The sequence below is a fragment of the Coregonus clupeaformis genome, chromosome 35, assembly GCF_020615455.1.
Source record: "Coregonus clupeaformis isolate EN_2021a chromosome 35, ASM2061545v1, whole genome shotgun sequence".
NCBI lineage: Eukaryota > Metazoa > Chordata > Actinopteri > Salmoniformes > Salmonidae > Coregonus > Coregonus clupeaformis.
Genome location: NC_059226.1, coordinates 7659396 through 7686369, shown reverse-complemented (window position 1 = coordinate 7686369; position 26974 = coordinate 7659396). Strand labels below are relative to the sequence as shown.

General features: G+C 39.4%; 1 protein-coding gene across 1 annotated transcript; it reads right to left on the bottom strand.

Moving 5' to 3' along the window:
- Positions 1-75: 75 nt before the first annotated feature.
- On the bottom strand, positions 76-26746 carry LOC121550609 (sorting nexin-8-like). Its single transcript, XM_041862937.2, has 13 exons — positions 26712-26746; positions 11636-11763; positions 10801-10930; positions 6055-6245; positions 5456-5576; positions 4436-4572; positions 4236-4316; positions 3974-4134; positions 3586-3715; positions 3416-3484; positions 3057-3206; positions 2325-2474; positions 76-2115 (listed from the first exon to the last, which is right to left on the bottom strand). Exons 1-13 carry the CDS (start codon positions 26731-26733, stop codon positions 2026-2028), a joined length of 1560 nt encoding a protein of 519 aa, XP_041718871.2. The 5' UTR covers positions 26734-26746; the 3' UTR covers positions 76-2025.
- Positions 26747-26974: the final 228 nt, after the last annotated feature.

Here is a 26974-nt window from a genome sequence, read left to right as displayed (position 1 = left end):
TATGGTAAATTGGAATGACAATGATTTTGATTGTTCAACATCGTGTTTAATTCAATTTAGTATCATAAGGGTAATAATGAGGCCGGTATCTGATACCTTTTATTTAATGTCAAGTGAGATTCAACATAAAACTGTACAATAGTTAAACTTTTCTGTATCTACATCCTTCACCTAGTTCCGCTTTTCTTTCTCAAAGATCATATAAAACATTTGTTCCTCTTATCTGAGACTTGCCAAAAATAAGCTCATGACATAATAATACGAACTTGTGAGGAACCAATTAACAGTTCCACAGAGAAGACTAAAAATAATGCATAGAATAACAATGTATTGCCCCGGAGCTCTCTAATATTACTCAGTTGTAATAGGGATACATTTTGTTTTCTTACACAGCCTCATTCATGTACATTCATTACGTGTAAAACACATGCAATTTGCCCATCCTGCAAGAAGAGGGTGGTTACGTAAACCTTCAATTGTTAGTGAAAAATTGCTGGTTTAACTTTTAATCAGATAAAATAATGACAAACTTTACCAACAATCTTATTCTTTAGACATGGAATCGTAATGTATACCTTTGAATAAAAGGACAAGATAAATCTTTGGGTGTGTTCTTGACAAAGCGGACAAGATAAATCAGAATATTACATACACAAAGAAAAATATTAAATCTAGTTTTATTTAAATCTACATTGAGAAAACACTGAACCACCATATCTTAATTGAAACTGAAACATTGCAAACAGGTTAGAAGCATTAACACAGAGCACATTTAATTTCTACCTGAAATAAAACATTACATGATAATTACACTAATGACTATGTGGCACTGTAGCATGTTTCTTTGGTATGTTCACGTGGAGTGTTATAACAGCCATAAATCACACATTATTTTAATTTGATCAAACCTCTTCTTCCTCTTAATAGCTTGCTCGGCTCAGGCGTAGAAACTGAAGTAGCTTTTCACAGTATTGCAACTAAGATTCGATTGAAGCAAAGAATCTGAAGTCCTTTGCATGAATTTAAAGACAACAAGCTAGCAAGCCCAATTGCACAAGTGTGGTCAGTAGGATGATTAATACCTATGTTGTACTTTATAACAAACCATTGAATAGCATGCTGCTACTACATTTCCTTAAATATATATTGGGTTGCCTGTCTTTTGGAAATGAGTCTGTTCCCTGATTAGAATCTTTCTAAACATCTTAAACATTTACACTAGTAATTTTAAACACAAAGGGTATATTGCCACCCCCTGGCTGCGGCCAGGAAACACATCTTCCCTGTGTGGCAACATCTTCAATCAGCTTAATTAGTGTTTTCTTACATGCACATACATTCTTACATTTGTCTGCCTGCAATAAGACACTACATTATACCTCAACATAGCTGAATAATCCTCCAAGAAGTGTAGGTAAGAAGTCCCTCATATGGTAAAGGCAGTGAGCTACAAAATAACACAGAAAGGTCCAGCTTTTTGTGGATTTCTTTTCAACAAAACGTTCCCCGTATATCAATTATGAAAGCAATATTGTCCTCTTCTCGTACAGCAAAGCAGCATCAACGATGGTGCAGCATCAGCACCACACATTCTTCAAAGCACTCTTCCACTTCCCAATGAGCTCCTTTGATCAACCTCTGTGACATCCCTAATGAGGATGCACATACAGTATAATTTATCATGAGCTGCAGACCACATCCATTCATTGAAATCAGTGATGCAGTGGTAAAAAAAAAAGGCGGGTAAACTGATCACCAGTAGCAGAGAAAAAAGTAACACTCCCTATACTTCAATGCATTTTTCTGCAAAAGGTGGATAAACTGTTCCATAAAGAAAAAAAGGTGAGTAAACTGCATTAGGCTACTTGCGTTTACCCTCCACCACACCACTGTTACTTAAGGCACAGTTTGTAGTGTTTTTCAAGGTTTTATGAAAACAGTTCACCATCAGTACATTCTGAGACTTTGACTGTATCTTGGCTTGCAAAGCAGCATCTTCATTGTTTGTTGAGAGAGCATGGGAGTCTACTTGGGTGTAAGAGGAGGGGATTGCATTCCATTGACACCAAAGAGACACCCAAGCTTCGGCTGGAGATCATTCCACACTGCACCCATCTAGTTATCGAACAAACAAAAAAGTCTGTTATAGTGAAAGCATCCTCTGACCAAAATTCCAAGACGATCATCTTATAATTGTGTATCTATTAAATATTACAATTCTAGTTACAATCCACACACACCCCTAATGAACTGTGACCTCTACTGCTTCAACTCAATCCTTAGAAATCCATGCATGACACTGTATATTTCCAGGTGAGTCTCACCTCTTTGTGTCCTTGGACCTGTGAGTTGACGAAGGCTCCCAGGATGTGAGAGGTGATGGGCAGGTAAGTGAAGATGAGCTGAGTCTCCTGGTGAAGGCAGAACAGGGAGAAGTAGTTCCGCAGTTCCATGGTCTGAATGGCGTTCTCTTGCTGTTAGGGGAGGATACAAACCATTACTTCACAAACCACAACCATATGATGGTTATCAAGAGGAACAAAGTCATTGATCATAAGACTATGCTGTCATGGCCTTGTCTGTAGGAGTCAGTGTGTTGAAAAACATGACATATGAGATCCATTCTAAAGGCTGAAATGCCCAACTGTCAAATGCAATATCGTCCTAAGATGGTTTAGTATGAGAAATGTGGTAGGATATACCAGGATATCAATCCTTATACCAGGGTATCAATCAACTCCCCAATGATGGCATATGAGAAAATGCTGTTCCCTCCTTCCTCTCAATGTCAGAGAGGACACAGTCTCTCCGAGGGAGGTTGGGTTGGCCTGTGATGTTTGGTCTCAGCATAATGAAGATTGAATAGTGTTCATGTTGGCAGGGGTGCTATGAAGCTGACAAAGCTGTATTAATAATGTCAAAACAGTGTTGATTTGACGTGTGACAACCCTGAGTGAATGAGGAAGTATTTTCAGGCACACTGAGTGAAAGAGAGTGAGTGAGAGAGAGAGAGAGAGAACGGGGAAGGGAAAGAGAGAATGAATGAGAAAGAAAACCTGCACAATGCGAGACTCCAGTTGCTCCACAGACACCTGCTCTTTGGGCTGCACTGTGGCACTCATCATCTGCCTCTTCATCATACCATACTTCTGCAGCGCTTTCTGGTGCTCGTGCAATACTCCCTTCTCATGCCGCTCACACAGATCCTATGGAACACAACACAACACACACACACTGGGTAAGAAATGACTCTACCAACTGAGCCACACGGGACAAAGATATATAGGTAACACTCTAAATTAAGTTGCTCTTATACATGTGTAGTACATTTGTAATTACACTAGTAACATTGTTTTAACATGTTGTTCCATAGTTCTTCAGTAACTGCATTTTTTCATTTCTCAAACAAACTTACTCTGTATGATTGCAGCAAATCCAAGAATAGATTCAGTTTTTCCACAACATCGTCCTCTTCTCTCCTCCCCTTAAGATATCAATGAATAAATTATTATGTTTTGCACGCAGGTAGAGTTTGGCAATAGCACAGTAGAGCAGGTGGTATGTATACAGTGGGCTGGATTGTACCTGCTGAGCACCTTTGTCGGCTAGCAGAGCAAACTCCACGGAAAGGCCTTTCAGAGACTGACGGAGAATGCTCCAGGTGCTTTGGGATGAGGCCAGAGAGGGAATGGGTGAACCATCGGAGCCCAGTGTACTGCAACAGAAAGCATATCTAGTGAAGCTGGACCAGTACTGTGTCTCGGCTGACAAAAACGATTTGAAGTGAGAACCATGAAAAGGAAAAGAAAACAAATCCTTTACAATTGCCAACATTTTCTTCCCCAAACCCCCCCCCACAAACGTTGTATGGGTGGGATAGCTAACATAATACGTTTCCTTGGGCCAAAACACTTGTGTAGAGAGTGGCGATAGAGAAAGAGCGCTTTATGCCCTTAAATGCTGAGTTCTGTACCTGAGCTCCCTTCCAAACATTAGCAAATCAGTGGCGTTTTCCTTGGAGCGCTCGGCCATCTTCTCTGCCCGGTCCCGCAGCTTGTGAAAGCTGTTGTGGATATTCTTGATCAGTTCCCTGCTTGATGAAAACTGGGCCTGGATATCAGCTGGTAGATATTCCTATTGCACAGATGTACAAAGACTCACACTGCTGCATCTCAGTAGGATTTCAAATAGCTAAGTCATTTGATCAAGTATTTCATAATAGAAACAACACAAACCTTTGCCAGAGTTGCCATTCTATTCGTCATGAATTCATCTCCCATTTTCTTGCAAGCATCACGCATTTTCACTTGAACGTCCTGAGAGAGAGAGAGTAAAGTTGTGTGAGCAGTACGTGGCAAACCCAATAACAAGTGATCTTGGCGAAGACAACTAGCAGAGATGATGCAAGGTGGTCTTTTCAGTAGCAGAGACATACCGAGCCGTTGAAGGTGAGAAAGGTCTTGACCAGTTCGTCCTCTGAGAAGAAGGGGTGTCGTGCCACTAGGTTGATGAACCGGGCCAGAGCACGCCGCCTTCCCTCTATAAAGTCCCGCTCAGACATGGAGGTCAGGACTGTAGAAAGACAGAGGTCAGTTAAAGAGCCAAAATAATCAGTTGTTCTGCTTCCGTAAAAGAGAACAGATGATGTCTTACAGTTTTATGTAATACAGTCAGGGTTGGGTAATAACGGATTACATATAACTGGGATTATAATAGGCTATATTTTGAGTTAGCAATCTAGCTAACCACTTTCTCAGTTGGGGAATTAGTCCCAAATAAATTAGCCTATATGATATTAGTGCCCAAAAAGATGTAGACAAATAATTATCTATTGAACAAAATAAATATGAAAATTCTGGAACCATATTTTCATAGTAAAATAATAACAACAATTGCCTAGTTGCCAAACCCCAAATTCATGACAATCACTGGTTTAGGTTGCACATAAAAATATCTGGAATCATGCATTTGTGCTTGAACATGATGTTAGAATAAACTATTTATTTCTTGGAAATACCCATGTAAAAAAAGAAAAAAAAAAGCTATATTTTTAAGCATTTTAAAAATATGTCTGGGTGTTAGAAGTGAAAGTAATGCAAAAGTAATCCAAATGTAATCAGATTAGGTTACTAATTTTGAGAAATCCAAAGGATTACTTTACTGATTACTTTATTTATAATGTAACTGTAATCAGTCACGGATTACATTTTTCAAGTTATTCGCCCAACCCTGAATACAGTCATAAAGTAATAACATTTGTATTTAATAATGATAATATAAAGACATAGTTCATATCTGCTGTAGGAACACGGAGTGAAGTTGGATTAATACCATTGGAGTTCCCTTGGGGCAGCGGGACCCCAGCTCTGATGCAGATTGGAACACTATTATCTATAGATCAAAGCCTCACTCTCCTCCTAATAAGCAAATGTTCTGACTGACATCCTATATATACCTCCTTTCAGCATTCTCTTAGGCGGCAGTGCAGGCACCATTCTGTAGGCAAACCTCTGCAGCAGGAGCTCGTGGAAGACATCGAAATCACTGTACCGCCGGTAAACGGATATCTTAAAATGCTACAAAAGTTAAAACAAACATTATCAGTGAATAACCGAGATGTACAAAATAACATAATGCTTTGGGTTGTAAATTCAACAAATATATTGACAATGGATGTGTTTGTCATGCGTTGGCTTTGGTTCATACTGATTGTGAATGCTCACTGCACAGAAACAACACCAGCTCTGTTCAGCTGAGGCATCAAGTGTAAACGATGCAATGTACAGTATGTATACATTAATTCTTAGATGGACCCTTTATAACGTGGATTAAAGCCATTAGTTTCACCAAGCCAAAAATCCAGAAATAATTGAGGAGCCAGCAATAGAGCCAGAGTGAATTACTGGCTTTTTGGAGTTATGATCAAAATTCCTAGTAAAAGTAAAAAGGTAAATACATGGTAAAGTATGTACTTGACCTTTTCTATGAATAATTTCCTTCTTCTAACGAAGCCCATTTTTGTTACGATCATATATAATTAAATGCAGCCTTCACCTGGCTGGTGATCTGGTACTCCACGTGTTTGAGGAACAGACCCTTCTTCTCAGGAATTAGCTCCACCTGGACTGTATCCCTGGCCAGCAGCTTGCCCAGGGTCTGGGACACCGTGAGGGGGCTCTCCTTAGTTGGCTGCATCCTCAGATTCTGGAGGTCCTTGAACTCACCAAGTTGGGGCTTAGGGAACTCTTTCAAACAAACACCAAGTCAAACATGAGTAACCAATGCTCTCATCTACTTATTTATCTAGAAGGCAATCAGCACAGCTATGCTCACAGACAAAGTGTACACATCCAGCTGTATTGAACTATTAGACAACATTTATGATTCCCTGTAGTGCAGGTTTGAATTAAAAAATGTTACTACACACATCCATGTTGTGTGGGAAAAGCAAGCATGTTCCAGTGTACATTTGACATTTCACCTCCTTTATGTGAATGGGAGAATTCAAGTATCTGAAGGATCCTTGAGGACAAAAATGTCATCAATACAACAACAGAAGATAAAAAATAAACTACATTACATAAGATTATTACAACAAGTTATAATAGACAATTGAAACAACTGCACACTTCAGTGAACTCATTTAACAACAGAGTTTTAAACTGCCCTATCGGCACCAAGGAATCCAGGTGTAATTTGTTTAGTAAGGTATTCCATTACTGTGGTGCGTTAAAACTAAAAGCAAATTTACCAAACTTTGTGGAGACAACTGGGACCTCAAGAGTTAACTTCAGAACGGGATTGGAATCTTATATTTTAATATTTCAACAGGGAAGTGAGGTATGTTGGAAACTTGTGGAGCAGAGCTTTGTAAAGAATAAGGGAGTAATTAAGTGATCTACAGGGTTTTAGTGAGGTCCAGCCAACCTTCTGATACAGGATGCAGTGATGAGTATTAAAACTGTCAGTGAAGCTTGCTAAGGTAGATGGCATCCAATGATTTAAGAGTAGTGGCTACTGCAGTCTGGTAAATGGTGTCACCATAGTCAAGAACTGGCAGGAAAGTTGATTGCACAATCTGCTTCCTGTTGTTCATGGAGAGACAAGATATATTTCTAAAAAAGAAGCCCACATTAAATCTTAGCTTTTTAACTAGCTAATCAGTATGTTTTTTAAACGTTAGATCTTTATCAATCCAAACGCTCCGATATTTATAGGCGGTGAGAGAACCATCCAATTAGTGGATATGCAGCTCATCTTAGAGAACAACATATATTTAGTTTTGCCCGCATTAAGTACAAGTTTTGAATCAACAAGGGCTTTCTGTAATGCAACAAAATCAGATCGCAGCTCTAACATAGCTTGGTCAACTGTGGAATGCAGTGTTTGGTTTTTGCCAAGCATAATGGCACCCATGTCGTCCAAAAAGTTGACTCAAGTTTGCCTAAAAGCACCTGGATGATCATCAAGATTCTTGCAAGAATGTTCTATGATTGATTCAAAAGATGATTCAAAAGTATAACTTTTTGGACAACATGGGACCCATTATGCCTGGCGAAAACCAAACACTGCATTCCCCAGTAAGAACCTCAAACCAACGGTCAAGCATGGTGGTGGTAGTGTGATGGTTTGGGGATGCTTTGCTGCCTCAGGACCTGGACGACATCCCGTAATAGAAGGAACCATGAATTCTGCTCTGTATCAGAGAATTCTACAGGAGAATGTCAGGCCATCCGTCTGTGAGCTGAAGCGCAGCTGGACCATGCAGCAAGACAATTATCCAAAACACACAATCAAGTCTACATAAAAATGGCTAAAAAGCAACACATTTTAAGTTTTGGAATGGCCTAGTCAAAGTCCAGACCTAATCCCAATTGAGATGTTGTGGCAGGACTTGAAACAAGCAGTTCATGCTTGAAAACCCACAAATGTCGCTGAGTTACAGCAGTTCTGCATGGAAGAGTGGGCCAAAATTCCTCCACAGCGACATGAGAGACTGATCAACAACTACAGGAAGCGTTTGGTTCATGGTTGTGCTAAAGGTGGCACAACCAGTTATTGAGTGTAAGGGGGCAATTACTTTTTCACACAGGGGCATTGGGTGTTGCATAACTTTATTTATGAAATAAATATGTAATTGTAGTGTTATTTGTTCACTCAGGTTCCCTTTATCTAATATAGCTTTTTGTTAAAGATCTGATAACATTAAGTATAAAGAATATGCAAAAGTAGAGAAAATTAGAAAGGGGGCAGATACTTTTTCACGGCACTGTATATACAGTGGGGAAAAAAAGTATTTAGTCAGCCACCAATTGTGCAAGTTCTCCCACTTAAAAATATGAGAGAGGCCTGTAATTTTCATCATAGGTACACGTCAACTATGACAGACAAATTGAGGAAAAAATTTCCAGAAAATCACATTGTAGGATTTTTTATGAATTTATTTGCAAATTATGGTGGAAAATAAGTATTTGGTCACCTACAAACAAGCAAGATTTCTGGCTCTCACAGACCTGTAACTTCTTCTTTAAGAGGCTCCTCTGTCCTCCACTCGTTACCTGTATTAATGGCACCTGTTTGAACTTGTTATCAGTATAAAAGACACCTGTCCACAACCTCAAACAGTCACACTCCAAACTCCACTATGGCCAAGACCAAAGAGCTGTCAAAGGACACCAGAAACAAAATTGTAGACCTGCACCAGGCTGGGAAGACTAAATCTGCAATAGGTAAGCAGCTTGGTTTGATGAAATCAACTGTGGGAGCAATTATTAGGAAATGGAAGACATACAAGACCACTGATAATCTCCCTCGATCTGGGGCTCCACGCAAGATCTCACCCCGTGGGGTCAAAATGATCACAAGAACGGTGAGCAAAAATCCCAGAACCACACGGGGGGACCTAGTGAATGACCTGCAGAGAGCTGGGGCCAAAGTAACAAAGCCAGGGACTCAAATCCTACAGTGCCAGACGTGTCCCCCTGCTTAAGCCAGTACATGTCCAGGCCCGTCTGAAGTTTGCTAGAGTGCATTTGGATGATCCAGAAGAGGATTGGGAGAATATCATATGGTCAGATGAAACCAAAATATAACTTTTTGGTAAAAACTCAACTCGTCGTGTTTGGAGGACAAAGAATGCTGAGTTGCATCCAAAGAACACCATACCTACTGTGAAGCATGGGGGTGGAAACATCATGCTTTGGGGCTGTTTTTCTGCAAAGGGACCAGGACGACTGATCCGTGTAAAGGAAAGAATGAATGGGGCCATGTATCGTGAGATTTTGAGTGAAAACCTCCTTCCATCAGCAAGGGCATTGAAGATGAAACGTGGCTGGGTCTTTCAGCATGACAATGATCCCAAACACACCGCCCGGGCAACGAAGGAGTGGCTTCATAAGAAGCCTTTCAAGGTCCTGGAGTAGCCTAGCCAGTATCCAGATCTCAACCCCATAGAAAATCTTTGGAGGGAGTTGAAAGTCCGTTTTGCCCAGCGACAGCCCCAAAACATCACTGCTCTAGAGGAGATCTGCATGGAGGAATGGGCCAAAATACCAGCAACAGTGTGTGAAAACCTTGTGAAGACTTACAGAAAACGTTTGACCTGTGTCATTGCCAACAAAGGGTATATAACAAAGTATTGAGAAACTTTTGTTATTGACCAAATACTTATTTTTCACCATAATTTGCAAATAAATTCATTAAAAATCCTACAATGTGATTTTCTGGAAAAAAAATTCTCATTTTGTCTGTCATAGTTGACGTGTACCTATGATGAAAATTACAGGCCTCTCTCATCTTTTTAAGTGGGAGAACTTGCACAATTGGTGGCTGACTAAATACTTTTCCCCACTGTAAATAGTAAAGAGAACAGGTCCCAATTTCGACCTCTGCAGTACACCTTTCGTAATATTGAGGAAACTAGACTTGACGCCATCAGAAAGCATAAATGCCTCTCCATAAACTCAAACGTCTCTTTAGTCTTTCAAACAACAGTGATGAGGGTGTGATTAATGTGATCCTGAATTCAATCCTCCTTGCACATTTCACAGAGAGGTATGAGCAGAGTTAATCAACTTCCTACAACAACCAGGAAACCAGTTCTACCATAGCTCAGCAGAGAAAACATGACATCAGTTTCACAGAAAGCAGTCAGCTGCCATATTGGCAGCACCTGAAATAACACAGAGGGCCCTAAATAATCATATGAGCTTTGGAACAGAGCTCTAACTCAGGGCTGCGTTCGGAGTAATGGCTACCTCTGAAAAATCAAAGACTCATCCTCCTCTCCAACTTAATGGTACTGTACACTGTAACAAAAACCTAGCCGCAGAATGTGAAAGTAAATTGATTCATATAATCAAGAAATACAAGTGTACATGAGAGAGAGGGAAGAGTTATTCCTGTAACTTTCATTGTGATTTTCACAGAGCTGTTCTAGAGGAAAGAAAGGGCAGGGAAAGGTTGTGAGCCATGTCTTTTACAGAGACATGGGAGGGGAGCTGGTGTATTCCCGGACGCAATGCCCAGAGGTTAGAGGAAACCGGCCAACACATACAACACACTATGATAAAACTAGGACCACCTTTTTGGCACAGCACACTTGCTTGCTTTGTGTGCAAATGCAATGAGTACTTTAGCTTGTCACATGCATATTCAACTTCACACAATAAATATATAGTGAACTGAACTTATAGGAGTCATAAGGGTTCTTGACCTTAGATACTAAACAGTCAAGCTACTCATTAAGCTACACATTTTCGACGGTGTCCTCACTTGAAAACAACTAGTTCAAAGGCTTACCTTGTATGCAGTTCTCCAAGAGTTTCGGGCTTGGTTGCTTTCCTTGCTGAGCAAGTGCAATCAACGCCAGTGCTTTATAGAGGGACAACTTGCTTAAGAATCCATCAGTGTAGTCAACATGCTCAGCAATCTGGAAAAGACAAGGACATAATATGACTCTCTTAAAAGGTCGTTGCTCAATCCAAGGTCTAAATCCAGCAGTGGTTGAGAAGAAAATGCAGAAAACACTTTAGTAATGATATATTACAGTAAGACACATCAAACTGAACCATGAGGCCTCAGCTGAAATACATCTATGAAGTGTTTCCATGGATAATGTGTAACACATTATATTTTCCATGTCCATGTGCACTTAATAACACAACCTTTAAACGTCATCCCCTCAAATACCATCACTTTCGAGTAAGCTTTCCTGAAGCAAATACCAATAATTAAAAGGCAGCAAGGAGATAGTTTGGAGAAAACACCCTTACTAATAACTGGTGTTGGAACTAGTATTGTAATTACCCCCTTAGTACTTAGTGGTAAAACAAATATAGGCTTGAGAGGGTCTTTGGATAGAGTTGAATGGTTTGTATCAAAGAGCGCTAGATGTTTTTCAAGTATTTTCTGTCTAGTGTCTACATCCTATTCTGAAGAATGTCTTGTTCACTTTTCTTGGAGTTCCAAGAAGGGAAGCGGATAGAAAACCCTAATACATAACAAACCAGTCTGTGCTTCTGTGTCATAACAACAAAAACATGAGCCTAAAAAACCAAACCACAAACTTCCTTTCCACATTTGGTGGGCATTCTAATCATAGCTGTGACAAGTAAAGCAAACGTTTTGTGTTCACCTGGCCCTGCACAGCACTGGGAAGATCTGTCCTGCTGAGCAACCTCTGGAAGACCTCCACCTGCACCCGTTCATCTATCTTACTCCGGATGGCCTCATACACCTCCCTGTAGTATGGAGGAACTGATCCTGAGAGAGGAGGAGCACAAACCATTAGGCATGGATTTATCTGGATGAATAGACATTTTTATTAATTGCATGATTTGTTGTTAAACATCATGGCAAAATCCATTTCATTTAACCTAAACAAACCAAATGCATTGGTCGAGTACACATATTTTGCAGATGTTCTCACAGGTGCAGCGAAATGCTTATGTTTCTAGCTCCAACAGTCAATACAAAACACACAAATTCCAAATAATTAAAATGAATAAATTAAGAAATATCAGAATGAGCAATGTCAGAGTCTAGAATATATATATATATAAATAATTATTAACGGTCAAAAAAAATTGAACACCTACTCATTCAAGGGTTTTTCTTTATTTTTACTATTTTCTACATTGTAGAATAATAGTGAAGACATCAAAACTATGAAGTAACACATATGGAATCATGTAGTAACCAAAAAAGTGTTTATATTTGAGATTCTTCAAATAGCCACCCTTTGCCTTGATGACAGCTTTGCACACTCTTGGCATTCTCTCAACCAGCTTCACCTGGAACGCTTTTACAACAGTCTTGAAGGAGTTCCCACATATGCTGGGCACTTGTTGGCTGCTTTTCCTTCACTCTGCGGTCCGACTTATCCCAAACCATCTGAATTTGAATGAGGTCAGGAGATTGTGGAGGCAAGGTCATCTGATGCAGCACTCCATCACTCTCCTTCTTGGTCATATAGCCTTTAAACAGCCTGTAGGTGTGTTGGGTCATTGTCCTGTTGAAAAACAAATGATACTCCCACTAAGCCCAAACCAGATGGGATGGCGTGTCGCTGAAGAATGCTGTGGTAGCCATGCTGGTTAAGTGTTCCTTGACTTCTAAATAAATCACAGAGTGTCACCAGCAAAGCACCCCCACACCATAACACCTCCTCCTCCATGCTTTATGGTGGGAACTACACATGCGGAGATCATCCGTTCACCCACACCGCGTTTCACAAAGACACGGCGGTTGGAACCAAAAATCTCAAATTTGGACTCCAGACCAAAGGACACATTTCTACCGGTCTAATGTCCATTGCTCGTGTTTCTTGGCCCAAGCAGGTCTCGTCTTCTTATTGGTGTCCTTTAGTAGTGGTTTCTTTGCAGCAATTCGACCATGAAGGCCTGATTTACACAGTCCCCTCTGAACAGTTGATGTTGAGATGTGTCTGTGACTTGAACTCTGTGAAGCATTTATTTAGGCTGCAATTTATGAGGCTGGTAACTCTAATGAACTTATCCACTGCAGGAGAGGTAACTTTGGGTCTCCATTCCTGTGGCGGTCCTCATGAGAGCCAGTTTCATAACAGCGCTTGATGGTTTTTACGACTGCACTTGAAGAAACCTTCAAAGTTCTTGAAATGTTCCATATTGACTGACCTTCATGTCTTAAAGTAATGATGGACTGTTATTTCTCTTTGCTTATTTGAGCTGTTCTTGCCATAATATGGATTTGGTCTTTTACCAAATTGGGCTATCTTCTGTATACCTTGCATTCTACCTTGTCACAACACAACTGATTGGCTCAAACGCATTAAGGAGGAAAGAAATTCCACAAATTAACTTTTAAGAAGGCACACCTGTTAATTGAAATGCATTCCAGGTGACTACCTCATGAAGTTGGTTGAGAGAATTTCAAGAGTGTGCAAAGCTGTCATCAAGGCAAAGGGTGGCTATTTGAAGAATCTCAAAAATAAAGTATATTTTCATTTGTTTAACACTTTATTGGTTACTACATGATTCCATGTGTGTTATTTCATAGTTTTGATTTCTTCACTATTATTTTACAATGTAAGAAATAGTACAAATAAATAAAAAAAACTTGAATAAGTAGGTGTGTCCAAACTTTTGACTGGTAGTTTCCTTGTTTTTGAAACATTAAAATAACATCAAACTGATCAGAAATACAGTGTAGACATTGTTAATGTTGTAAATAGCTGTTGTGGCTGGAAACGGCTGATTTTTAATGGAATATCTACATAGGCGTACAGAGGCCCATTATCAGCAACCATCAGGCCTGTGTTCCAATGGCACGTTGTGTTTGGTAATCCAAGTTTATCAATTAAAAAGGCTTCTTGAGACTAGTTGAGTATCTGGAGCATCAGCAATTGTGGGTTCAATTACAGGATAAAAATGGCCAGAAACAAATAACTTTCTTCTGAAACTCGTCAGTCTATTCTTGTTCTGAGAAATGAAGGCTATTCCATGCGAGAAATTGGCAAGAAACTGAAGATCTCGTACAACGCTGTGAACTACTCTCTTCACAGAACAGCATGAATGGAATAGAAAGAGAAGTGGGAGGCCCCGGTGAACAACTGAGCAAGAGGACAAATACATTAGTGTGTCTAGTTTGAGAAACAGACGCCTCACAGGTCCTCAACTGGCAGCTTCATTAAATAGTACCCGCAAAACACCAGTCTCAACGTCAACAGTGAAGAGGCGACTCCGGGATGCTGACCTTCTAGGCAGAGTTGCAAAGAAAAAGCCATATGGCAGACTGCCCATCTTAATCTTTTATTTTTATTGGCCAGTCTGAGATATGGCTTTTTCTTTGCAACTCTGCATAATGGGCTTCTGTATGCCTCTGTAGATATTCCATTAAAAGCAGCTGTTTCCAGCTACAATATCCATTTACAGCATTAACAATGTCTACACTATATTTCTGATCAATTTGATGTTATTTTAAATGGACAAAAAAAAATGCTTTCCTTTCGAAAACAAGGACATTTCTAAGTGGCCCCAAACATTTGAACGGTAGTGTATATATATATATATATATACAGTGGGGAAAAAAAGTATTTAGTCAGCCACCAATTGTGCAAGTTCTCTCACTTAAAAAGAAAAAAAAATCCAGAAAATCACATTGTAGGATTTTTAATGAATTTATTTGCAAATTATGGTGGAAAATAAGTATTTGGTCACCTACAAACAAGTAAGATTTCTGGCTCTCACAGACCTGTAACTTCTTCTTTAAGAGGCTCCCATGTCCTCCACTCGTTACCTGTATTAATGGCACCTGTTTGAACTTGTTATCAGTATAAAAGACACATGTCCACAACCTCAAACAGTCACACTCCAAACTCCACTATGGCCAAGACCAAAGAGCTGTCAAAGGACACCAGAAGTGGGATTTTGAGTGAAAACCTCCTTCCATCAGCAAGGGCATTGAAGATGAAACGTGGCTGGGTCTTTCAGCATGACAATGATCCCAAACACACCGCCCGGGCAACGAAGGAGTGGCTTCATAAGAAGCATTTCAAGGTCCTGGAGTGGCCTAGCCAGTCTCCAGATCTCAACCCCATATAAAATCTTTGGAGGGAGTTGAAAGTCCGTGTAGCCCAGCGACAGCCCCAAAACATCACTGCTCTAGAGGAGATCTGCATGGAGGAATGGGCCAAAATACCAGAACAGTGTGTGAAAACCTTGTGAAGACTTACAGAAAACGTTTGACCTGTGTCATTGCCAACAAAGGGTATATAACAAAGTATTGAGAAACTTTTGTTATTGACCAAATACTTATTTTCCACCATAATTTGCAAATAAATTCATTAAAAATCCTACAATGTGATTTTCTGGATTTTTATTTCTCATTTTGTCTGTCATAGTTGACGTGTACCTATGATGAAAATTACAGGCCTCTCTCATCTTTTTAAGTGGGAGAACTTGCACAATTGTTGGCTGACTAAATACTTTTTTCCCCCCACTGTATGTGTGCAATTTTGCTGTTATTTGCTGTGGGATAGGAGTCCGTTCTAAATTTCTAAATTTGTTTGCGCTGGTAACAACGCAAACAGGGGGGAGTGTCTATAACTATTGAAGAATAGAATGAAGGAATAAGGCCAAGGAAAAATTTATACAAATTAGGACATTGCGAATCTATGTTAAGCCCTCAAACGAGGCGATCATTAGGATGGGCCGAAAAATCCTAAAAGCACATTAGGTGAATTTAGGTTAGTCCCGGGGACTGGAGGTTGTGGTATATACATTCTATTGCAAGTTACCGCTCAACTTATAGTTGACGAAGTATATGTTTGATGTAACCGCTCATTGGATGTCCGCGAACTCGTGGTAGCATAAATTTAGGAACAATGAAAAAACGGCGCAATGGAGGTAGAATACTGCCTTAGGGGTCCGTAGGAACGGAAAAAGCCTCTTAAAAACTGTGTATGTGTGTGTGGGAGAGAGAAAAATAATAAAATAAAGACGTCTCTGTTGTGTTTAAACTGTGTGTCGACTCATGTTAGGATAAGATTTATGTTAGAGATATATACATATTGAGGACAGGGGTTTTTGTTTTTATAAGGAAATATGTAAGTTAAGGTTAAAAATCTTATGAGTCTCCGTGGGTGAGAACGTTAATAATTGTTAACTATATATGAGCCCCCTGGAAGGACGTTAAGGTTAAAAATGTTATGAGTCTCTATAAAAAGAGAACGTTTACTAACTATTAGAATATCATGAGCCTACAGGGAGGAGTTTTTAACAGTGTATAGAGATGTTTTGTAATGGATAAGAAAATAACTATAAATCTGCAGATTAGGATAAGTGAAGTTAAGAAACTTCAAAGTAGGATTTGTGTTCTATGTTTTGTGTTGGTTTGTGAGCTCTGTTAAGTGTTACTGTTTGTCTGTTGGGGGAAAGAACGGAGGTAAAGTTGGTCTGTCTACTTTCTGTTGTTTAGCTGGGAGAGAGCTCCTTCCACTCTAAAATCGCATTGGTGAATGAACTACGCATGCGTGGGATTTTATGAGTTTAGAGTTACGTAGAGCAAATATGCCACTCCCCTGCCTGCACTGAGCTGCTGGGAGACGCAGACTCAGAGCAGACAGAGAAGAAGGGGGAGATTTAGACACTAATAGTGTAGTCTGTTTGTTAAATCGGCTGTTGTTTAACGATGAAACTATTTGCTTGAGACCTATTGAATTGATAAACTAGAGATATGTTGACGGATAAAAAAAATAAAAAAATAAAAATGTTATTGAGCTATCTATAAATATTCCTGAGTTAAGTTGTTTGCTTATTTCTTAGTGCGAATGTGAACAGAGGAATATTGAATGGTTGAAATAACTCAGTGAGTGCATAAAATACTAAATTCTTGTCTGTTCTTTGTTCTCCTTCTCGTCTCTCATATGACAGAAGGAGACAGAGAGAGAGAGAGGAGGTGCTGACAAGTACATCACGTGACAGGGTGTGCTGCAACGATCAAGTCAAATTAAGGCCAGTACTGTTCTATTTACAAAACGTACCTTCCCATACAGGATATTTTGTGTGCCTAGCATATTTCATGTTGTGACAATTTGGCAGGGACTTGGCAACAGACTGATCAATTGATGTAATTGCATATTGGAGTTTTTGTGCATAAGTGGGTTTGATTAGAGTTGTGTTGGGAATCGAGTACTGACATTATTCTGTAAAATTAAGGTCATTGGGTGCTTATTAAGCAATTGGTTTGTGAGTGCTGTAGTGCTGCTATATTATACAGTGGGGAGAACAAGTATTTGATACACTGCCGATTTTGCAGGTTTTCCTACTTACAAAGCATGTAGAGGTCTGTAATTTTTATCATAGGTACACTTTAACTGTGAGAGACGGAATCTAAAACAAAAATCCAGAAAATCACATTGTATGATTTTTAAGTAATTAATTTGCATTTTATTGCATGACATAAGTATTTGATCACCTACCAACCAGTAAGAATTCCGGCTCTCACAGACCTGTTAGTTTTTCTTTAAGAAGCCCTCCTGTTCTCCACTCATTACCTGTATTAACTGCACCTGTTTGAACTCGTTACCTGTATAAAAGACACCTGTCCACACATTCAATCAAACAGACTCCAACCTCTCCACAATGGCCAAGACCAGAGAGCTGTGTAAGGACATCAGGGATAAAATTGTAGACCTGCACAAGGCTGGGATGGGCTACAGGACAATAGACAAGCAGCTTGGTGAGAAGGCAACAACTGTTGGCGCATTTATTAGAAAATGGAAGAAGTTCAAGATGACGGTCAATCAACCTCGGTCTGGGGCTCCATGCAAGATCTCACCTCGTGGGACATCAATGATCATGAGGAAGGTGAGGGATCAGCCCAGAACTACACGGCAGGACCTGGTCAATGACCTGAAGAGAGCTGGGACCACAGTCTCAAAGAAAACCATTAGTAACACACTACGCCGTCATGGATTTAAATCCTGCAGCGCACGCAAGGTCCCCCTGCTCAAGCCAGCGCATGTCCAGGCCCGTCTGAAGTTTGCCAATGACCATCTGGATGATCCAGAGGAGGAATGGGAGAAGGTCATGTGGTCTGATGAGACAAAAATAGAGCTTTTTGGTCTAAACTCCACTCGCCGTGTGTTTGGAGGAAGAAGGATGAGTACAACCCCAAGAACACCATCCCAACCGTGAAGCATGGAGGTGGAAAAATCATTATTTGGGGATGCTTTTCTGCAAACGGGACAGGACGACTGCACCGTATTGAGGGGTGGATGGAAGGGGCCATGTATCGCGAGATCTTTGCCAACAACCTCCTTCCCTCAGTAAGAGCATTGAAGATGGGTCGTGGCTGGGTCTTCCAGCATGACAACGACCCGAAACACACAGCCAGGGCAACTAAGGAGTGTCTCCGTAAGAAGCATCTCAAGGTCCTGGAGTGGCCTAGCCAGTCTCCAGACCTGAACCCAATAGAAAATCTTTGGAGGGAGCTGAAAGTCCGTATTGCCCAGCGACAGCCCCGAAACCTGAAGGATCTGGAGAAGGTCTGTATGGAGGAGTGGGCCAAAATCCCTGCTGCAGTGTGTGCAAACCTGGTCAAGACCTACAGGAAACGTATGATCTCTGTAATTGCAAACAAAGGTTTCTGTACGAAATATTAAGTTCTGCTTTTCTGATGTATCAAATACTTATGTCATGCAATAAAATGCAAATTAATTACTTAAAAATCATACAATGTGATTTTCTGGATTTTTGTTTTAGATTACATCTCTCACAGTTGAAGTGTACCTATGATAAAAAATTACAGACCTCTACGTGCTTTGTAAGTAGGAAAACCTGCAAAATCGGCAGTGTATCAAATACTTGTTCTCCCCACTGTAGGTCTTTCTTTTTTGGATTGCTCTGAAGTTGACTACTTTCCTTTACTTTTCCTGATCGGATGTGGTAAGATTGCCACTAATTAATAAATTGTTTTTTTTTAAAAATACATTATACATATATTGATTGATTAATTAATTAATTAATTAATTGTTTAATTTAAAAATATAAAAAATATAAAAAAAAAAGAGGAGGGAGGGAACCATAAGCTATATAGTCTAAAATAATAAAATATTTCACAATAAAGGAATATAAAAGAGTCGTTACAATGGGGAAAAATGACATAAAAACTATTAAAGTAATTACTCCTGTTGATGTAGTACAAAATAGTAATCCTCTAGTTAATGGTATTGCAAGGTTATCTGGAAAATTGAATAAATGTTGGCCTGACGTTGAACAACCATGGCCAGTGGAAGGGACTCTTAACCCTGACGTCATCAACATAATGAAAGTGATTGAATAATAGAGAGAGGACAAGCAGAAACGACCATAAAGATGAATCCAAATTCCAAAAGTAAGAAGAAAACGAGACGTCTGGAAACTAAGGGTGGAGTGAGTTTCAGGAGGTTGGAACTTGAAGATGATGATGATCAGAGTGATTCAGAAGAGATCATGGGTGGATATGACCCTGTGATCAGACGAAGGTTGGCCAGAGCGGAAAGAAGGCGTGATGGATGTTTGAAGAAGAAGAATACAAAATATTCTAGTTCTGATGAAAGCGAAGATGAAGACAGCGATAAAGATTTGGAGATTAAAGGTGCTTCATATTCAAGAGGATTTTATCCTACAATGACTAGCACAGAAGAAATAGAAAGAGATATAGACCGATGCGTATCATGCCTGGATAAAGCGAATAATTTAGAAGAAGTAAGAGAACTGGAAGAACAACTCAAGAAGCTGAAGATACAGAAGAAAAAACTGCTGAGAAAAGGATCCCAAGAATTGGAGAAAAAGTATACATTGAGGCCAAGGAAAGAGGGCACCAGTAAGAAGATGATGCCAGTGATCATTCGAGGTCAAAACCTAGAATATAAGCCTTTTCAAAATACCGATATGTCAGATATACTTGAGAAGCTGCCTACTCTTCAAGATGGAGCATATCCTTGGATTAAAAAATTGTGGAAGAAATTACGGTGGGAACACAGTCAGCCATAGGAGACATTAAGATACTTTTGGCTAATCTCCTTGGGATTCCAGATATGGAAGAAATATTTCAGAGAGCTGGACTCAATAGATATGTGGGGACTGCAGTGAATGACCCTGAATTGTTGGCTGCAAGTAGAAATCGGCTGTGGAGAGCACTGAAAGATACGTTTCCAACAAATGTGCATCCTGACAACATTCTGATTGACCCACTAGGACAACAAGAAAATCAGAGAGCCTATGTGTCAAGAGTTCATCAAGTGTGGAGAAATATTACCGGAAATGATCCAGATATGAGTCAAATTGAGCAGTCAATTTTGAGAGCTAAACTGCAGATGGGACTGCCCTCACCAGTAAGGAGCAAACTGGCAGAGGTGGTTGGACTTGGAAGCATGACAAAAGGCGTCTATACAGATCATATAGCCCATCAAGTGGATCTGTACAGGAAAAAGGAACACAACCAGAAAGAACAGGACCAAGAAACTCTCAGAAAACTCAATCAAATACAACTGGGGGAGAATAAGAAGGAGAAGAAATAAGCTTTGGTTATGAAGAATCAGTGTGCACCAAATCAACAATCACTGCTACAGCTTCAACTGGGCCAGTTCAAACTGCAATTGTACCAGCCACCAATAGCGGTACCAGTTGTTTCATATCCACAGCCAGTTTCTGGACAGACACAGAATTGGAGAGGAAGAGGACGAGAAGGCTTAGAAAGAGGAAGAGGAGGAAGACTTAAGCCATACTTCCAGCAATCTTCAGAAGTGTGTTATAATTGTGGACAGGTTGGTCACTTTGCCCGTGAGTGCAATGGGCCAGGAGGAAACATCAGAGGGAATTTCACAGGAAGATACAGGGGTCAGTGAAGATCATCTGGAGGACAGGTGAACCCTTATAGGGGCAAGGAGCAAGGATTCTAGGGGTGCCCAGAAGATCCGAAAGGGGGGTGTCAGCTGGTAGCATCAGGACCGGAAAAAAAGATCCAACAATTGAGGTGAAAATAAACAACCGACCATTGGAAGTGATGGCGGATAGCGGAGCTGCTTTTACCTGCGTTCGGCCTGAAGATGCTACACATCTCCCTATGTCCAATCAACTAATTAGGACAATCGGATTTGAGGGAGTAAAACAGCTGATTCCTCTTACGGAACCAATTGAGCTCTGCTATAAAAATCTGAAAATCACAATACCCATACTGGTATCAGAACATACACCTATTGCATTGTTGGGAAGAGATGCATTGTGTAAGTTGAACTGTACAATAAGATGTACCCCAGACAGCTGTCTGGTAGAAGTGCCAAAGGAAAAGGTTTACCAATTGTTGATGATGACAGAGATGGATTTGTCTTTAGTATTCTGGATTGGAAATCTCAGTGAAGATTCTTTAAAGAAGGCTAAGGTTAGGAGAAAGATCACAAAGGAGTAGGGTTTTTGGGCACCATATTTGCTTGAACAGATTGACTATATCATAGGAAGGTGCATAATCTGTCTGAAAAATAATGTTTACAGGGGGTGACTGTTATTCATGGTTACATTCCTACACCAAGAGGTGAATAAGATGTCAAACTAAGCTAAAAGATGCTCAGTCGTTTGCCAAGTTCTTGTGTAAAGAAGTCATAAGCAGGTGGGGACTACCCGATCACATATCCTAAAATTAGTGGGAAAGGAATTTGTGGATAAATCAGTGAAATGGTTTTTGAAAAGTTAGGAGAAAAAAGTCAGATTAAAAAAGTTAAGAAAACTAAGGTTGAAGTAACTCTAGGAAAGTCAGCTCAGCTCCAATGTAAGTGCACGAGAGAGAACAGTGGTGAAGGGAAATTTAGAGTTAAGTGGAGAGATAATTATGGAGAAGAAGTGTTGTTATCAGGACCAGAAGTAGAAGCTGTGCCCCCTAGTCAAAGGAAGTATATTTTGTACAACGATATGAAGTGGAAGAGGGGTATGAGTGATTGCTCACTTATTTTGCATAATGTTACATGGAAAGATGAGGGAGAATATATGTGTACTTATTTAGTGCAAGCATTAAAATTTGTTCCGGTTAAGAGTTATTGGTTAAAAGGCTATGTAACTCGTAAGGTGACGCTTATGATGGAAGATTTGAAGTCTGTTGAAGCTTCCACAGTCACCAAAGGAGTTCATGAGAAGTATATTACAGTAGCCACTCCAACAGTAAATAATACACAGAGGATATCTGTCACTTTCCCACTGGAAATAGTTAAGAGTGTTAATACATCAACTAAAGCAACTATTTTAATAGTAACTTTGAAAGAGATTAATGGTACGACGGCAATAACAAATTTAGGAAATATGACACAGACACCAACAACAACTTTTCTGAAACTAAAGGATGTAGCAAGAGTGACTCAGGAGTTTATGATACGGATGGAGAGTGCTGTCAATGGTAGTAAGGATAGTGTTGAAATAGGAGAGCAGATGGTAGTAGAGAATGATGTAGATTAATCTGAAATAGTGCAGAATACTATCATGGAGGTACAGGATGAGTTCTTTGATTTTAATGGAAGACAAGAAGATATATCTGATCAATACCGCTCGTTAGGGAAGAGAGAAACTAAATGGAAGGCATATGGATTTGATTCTTCTGTTTTGCAAATTAAAGATGGATGGGCAGGTAGGAATCTTTGGTTCCAGCAGTTAACTCATTCTGTAAGATCAGTGAGGAATCTTGAGGGTCCATGTCTGTTGAGAATTCCAGCACCAGGCACATGGGGTTCAATCTTAGAGACGGTGGCTCAACCTCTATCAAGTACGTGTCAATCTTATGCTTTATCATGGCTGTTGTATCAGCAACAATCATTAACATATACAATAATGTCGTTGTCGAAGCATTTGTTTAGGCCTAGGTTTACGTGTTCTTGGTTAAGTGAATTACTCTATGTGAATTTGTTAGATGGGAAGGAAAATCAGTTAACAGTGATTCCTGAAACATTGGAGGTGAAACCAGTGAGGGCTAAAAGCTGTTTTTGTTCTAATAAAACATATGATGGAAAGGGTATGTTTATGGGAATATCAGATTGTGATGATTATATGATGACTTTGGGTAAGCATGAACATAAGGTTAGTAATGAGAAATATAATGTAACTTTTTATGTTCCAGTTAGTAAGAAGAGCAGGACTTTGATGGTGAAAGATCAGCTTTTGCCTGGTAATGTGACTATTGGGAATCTTTGAGATATTTGGTGGGTTTGTGGTGATAAAGCGTATATATTCTTACCCTATGGATGGACAGGATGTTGTTACATGTTGACGTTGAAGCTTCCATATGAGGTTTTTACCATTAAAAGAGGGGAAGCACCGGACACAGATAAATCAGAATCTAGGTTTGGAAATAGGGTGAAAAGGGACATGGCGAAATTTCATAGTCTGGAAGCCTACCATTGGAGGATAAGTCTAGGAGAGAAGTGGGGACTGGGACTTTTTCCATGGTATGGTGTAACATTTTTGGCAGATCATATTGATAATATTACCTATACTTTGCAGGGTTTTGCAAATGAAACGATAAGAGGGTTTAACCTTCTGTCGAATACTCAAAGAAGTCACAGACTGACGCTGTTGAAACATGACATGGCTCTTGACTATATTTTAGCAAAACAAGGTGGCTTATGTTTGGCTATGAATTTGACGGGGGATGATTGTTATACTTTGATCCCAGATAGTTCCGATAATATCACTAGTGTTATAGATGCATTGAAGAATATAAGGGATGCGTTTGGTAGATCTGAAAGAGCTGGATGGTCAGCGAAGGCTTGGTTGCAAGATCAGTTAGGCCCAGTGGGAGCAGTGATAGTTCAGATTTTAGTAGCAGCTCTGATAGCGCTGTGTGTGATGTTTTGCTTTTGTACTTTGTTATTGACTTTTGCGAAGGCTATGATATTGAGATGGGTTGGAGTTGTGATGCCTGGAGAAAACACTCAGATGCTGTTGTTAACTGTTACTGATCTAGATGAAGATGAACAAGTGGGACTGGATGGAGTATTGATGGATAGATATCCATTTTGAATATCCGATCATTTTTCACATGTTTTTAAATATTATTTTGTATTTTGTGATGAATCAAAGGGGGGAAATGGAATGTGATTCATTTTATATATCATTTTATATATCATTTTTAGTTGATATTGATGTTTTAATTTGAATGTGTTGTTTTGCAAAAGATACTGTTTGGTCTTTTCTTTTCTTCCAGAAGCATATGGGGGAATGTGTAGAGGGGATTCAAATACTCAAACATGGACAATATGAAGGGACAATATGAATGGACTGGAGGAAGTGGAACAAGGAAGGTGTGGAAATGTTCAGATTCCATCATCGACGTTGCATTGGAAGTCGACACTGCTGAGGAGATGAAGTGTAGTGGACTACATTCCAGTGTCTGCAATGATATATAGACATATTTGCATGTGTAATACATAATTTGTGTCATATTCTTTCTGTATTAATTTTTGAAGAATGATATTTGCTGTTATTGGGTACATGTGGGGATCTCAGATGTTTTTGTTTATTTCGTGGATGCTTAGGGATATTGGGTCTAGGCAGGGATAGAGAGAATCCACAGGAGGGTCCGATGGGTCGACCAGCCTGAATGTGGACATTTTTGATTGTATTTTGTTTGCTGAGGCTTTCATGTGTATTCAAATTGCATCATAGTTTAAAATGCATTGATAAAGATTTATGAATTGATCTGGAGTACTTAGGTGGTTGCCTGGGGCAGAGGGGCCGTGAGAGAATTTTACTGTCTTGATTGATTGATGGATATTTGGAAAGAAAGCTGCCAGACAGGTTTTTCGCTCTCACACTCCATAAAGATTTGTTCATATTTCATAGAAATGTATTTACACTCCATAGAAAAGTGTTTTTTGGTTTATTGTTAAAGATACTCAATAAGATAAATAGTTATTTGTCATAATCCTATTCTTTTTGTTTTCGAGACTTAATTAGTCTCGAAGGGGGGAAATATGTAGTGTTTAAACAGTTTATGACTTTGTTGATGTTTGCAAATGGTGTGTTAGAGGAAGTCTGTTAGGTGGCCTCCTGGGATTGGTTTATGGGAAAACACCCATATTATGTTACATAGGGCATAGGATATAAATACCACGGTTAAAACAAAGGAGGACAGAACAACATATTATTTTGAGTTTGTTGTTCTCCAGATGCCTGCAGATGTCTGTAAACTTACGCTGAAATCCTTTGAAATAATAAACCTTTATAATCAAAGTACAGTGTAAGCGGACTCCTTGTTCTCACAGCATAATTAGCATCATTATTTAGATACCACAGTTGAGATCGGGTGACTGAGAAGACCATGGCATATGGTTTACATCGTTTTCATGCTCATCAAACCATTCAGTGGCCACTTGTGCCCTGTGGGATGAAGTCATTGTAATCGATAGCATAGCCTTGGTAGCCAAAATAATGGCCCCCCAGCATTTTTATACAGCATGATCGGTTGTTAATTGCTTAATTAACTCAGGAGCCACACCTGTTTTCAATATACTTTGTATCCCTCATATACTCAAGTGTTTACATTATTTTGGCAGTTACCTGTAAATCTATGGGCGAAACAGTGCTTAAAATAATGTATTTTTGTATTGGCAAACATGTTTACAAAGTAAACTTTTAATTGTATGTCATTTTCATAAAAAATACAAAACTGTCGACAACTTTCCTATGCTAGTCTGGGTAACAGTCTTTTTAGCTAACTTTCCACTCATGTCATTTGCCAATATGTTGATAAAAAAAAAGTAAAACGGGAATCCTCTGTTCTCCCCACGCCCAATGTTATGTTTACAATTAAATGTATTAGGTCAGAATACCCAATGTTAAAATGTTTCTAAACAAATGTATGAATTACATTAGAACGTTTTCCTATCAGTCTAATTTGCATAAACATTGTGATTGGATGATAGCTGTGAGGGTTATCGAATCCGGATCAAATCCTCTGATCTCCTCGAGCTCATTAATAATAGAATGTTCATACGAAGATTGCCGAAAGGCTAGTCTCTTAGGCAAATGTCAGGATAGGCAAGGAGTGGAATATAATAGCTAAACAGAGACGACAACCAAGCTAGTCCTATGCTATGGAACGTTGAATACGCGAGTTGAACAGGTCATAGAAATATAATCTAGATTGTAATTCTATGGGACAGGTAACATCCATAACAGGTGAGAACATGGGACTGAGCAGACCAATGCAACAGTACAGTAGTTTACCCTGTAAAAAAAACCACAGGTATCGGTCAAACCACCCTTAATTACACTTTTGTATTGAATGTAATATCTTATGTTGTTCTTGTCTATTACTGTTCTGTACTTTGTCATGTATTTGTACGTTTCATGTGGACCCCAGGAAGAGTAGCTAATGGGGATCCTAATAAACTAAACTATACTAAACACCCTTCCTAAACTTGTAATCTAATACTCAGACTAGTAACCTATATTTTACAATTCTCAGTAAATCTACTATATTACTGTTTATCTTAAAGTTGACAGGTTGTATCGTTACATCACGAATCGTAGGCTATAATATGGCTCTGAACACTTCACACCGCGTTCTCTTGGTCTGAATTCAATCAACAAACATAACCCCCAAAAAAACATTATGTCGCCACGTACAACGTTTACAAAAAGTCGAGAACACATTCTTAAATCCAACATAAAGATGCGGAACATAACATGCATTTAGCAAATTACCTTCATTGAGCTCGCCTGCCATAATTCAGATTGTCATGTGAGCACGAATGCACCTCCATGTGATTTCCTGAAGAAGAAAACCCCGAAGAATTTCCTATTTCTTAAAGTTGTAGTGAACTTTGGATTTTTGCCAGATTTCAGACCTTATGCAGCAGTACTGTATATGTCCATACATGATTGAAGGCACAGTAGGCATTAAACTAGACCTGGATTACTGCAAACGGGATATTAGGAATCCAGAACATAGGAGCATAGGTGAACAA

Excerpts from the sequence above, each read along its gene's own strand:
- LOC121550609 (XM_041862937.2), bottom strand. The coding sequence starts at position 26,733 with ATGGCAGGCGAGCTCAATGAAG. Across the intron at positions 11,764-26,711 it reads GGCAGGCGAGCTCAATGAAG|GATCAGTTCCTCCATACTAC; the intron begins GTAATTTGCTAA and ends CTCCTCTCTCAG. Across the intron at positions 2,116-2,324 it reads AGGTCCAAGGACACAAAGAG|ATGGGTGCAGTGTGGAATGA; the intron begins GTGAGACTCACC and ends TTCGATAACTAG.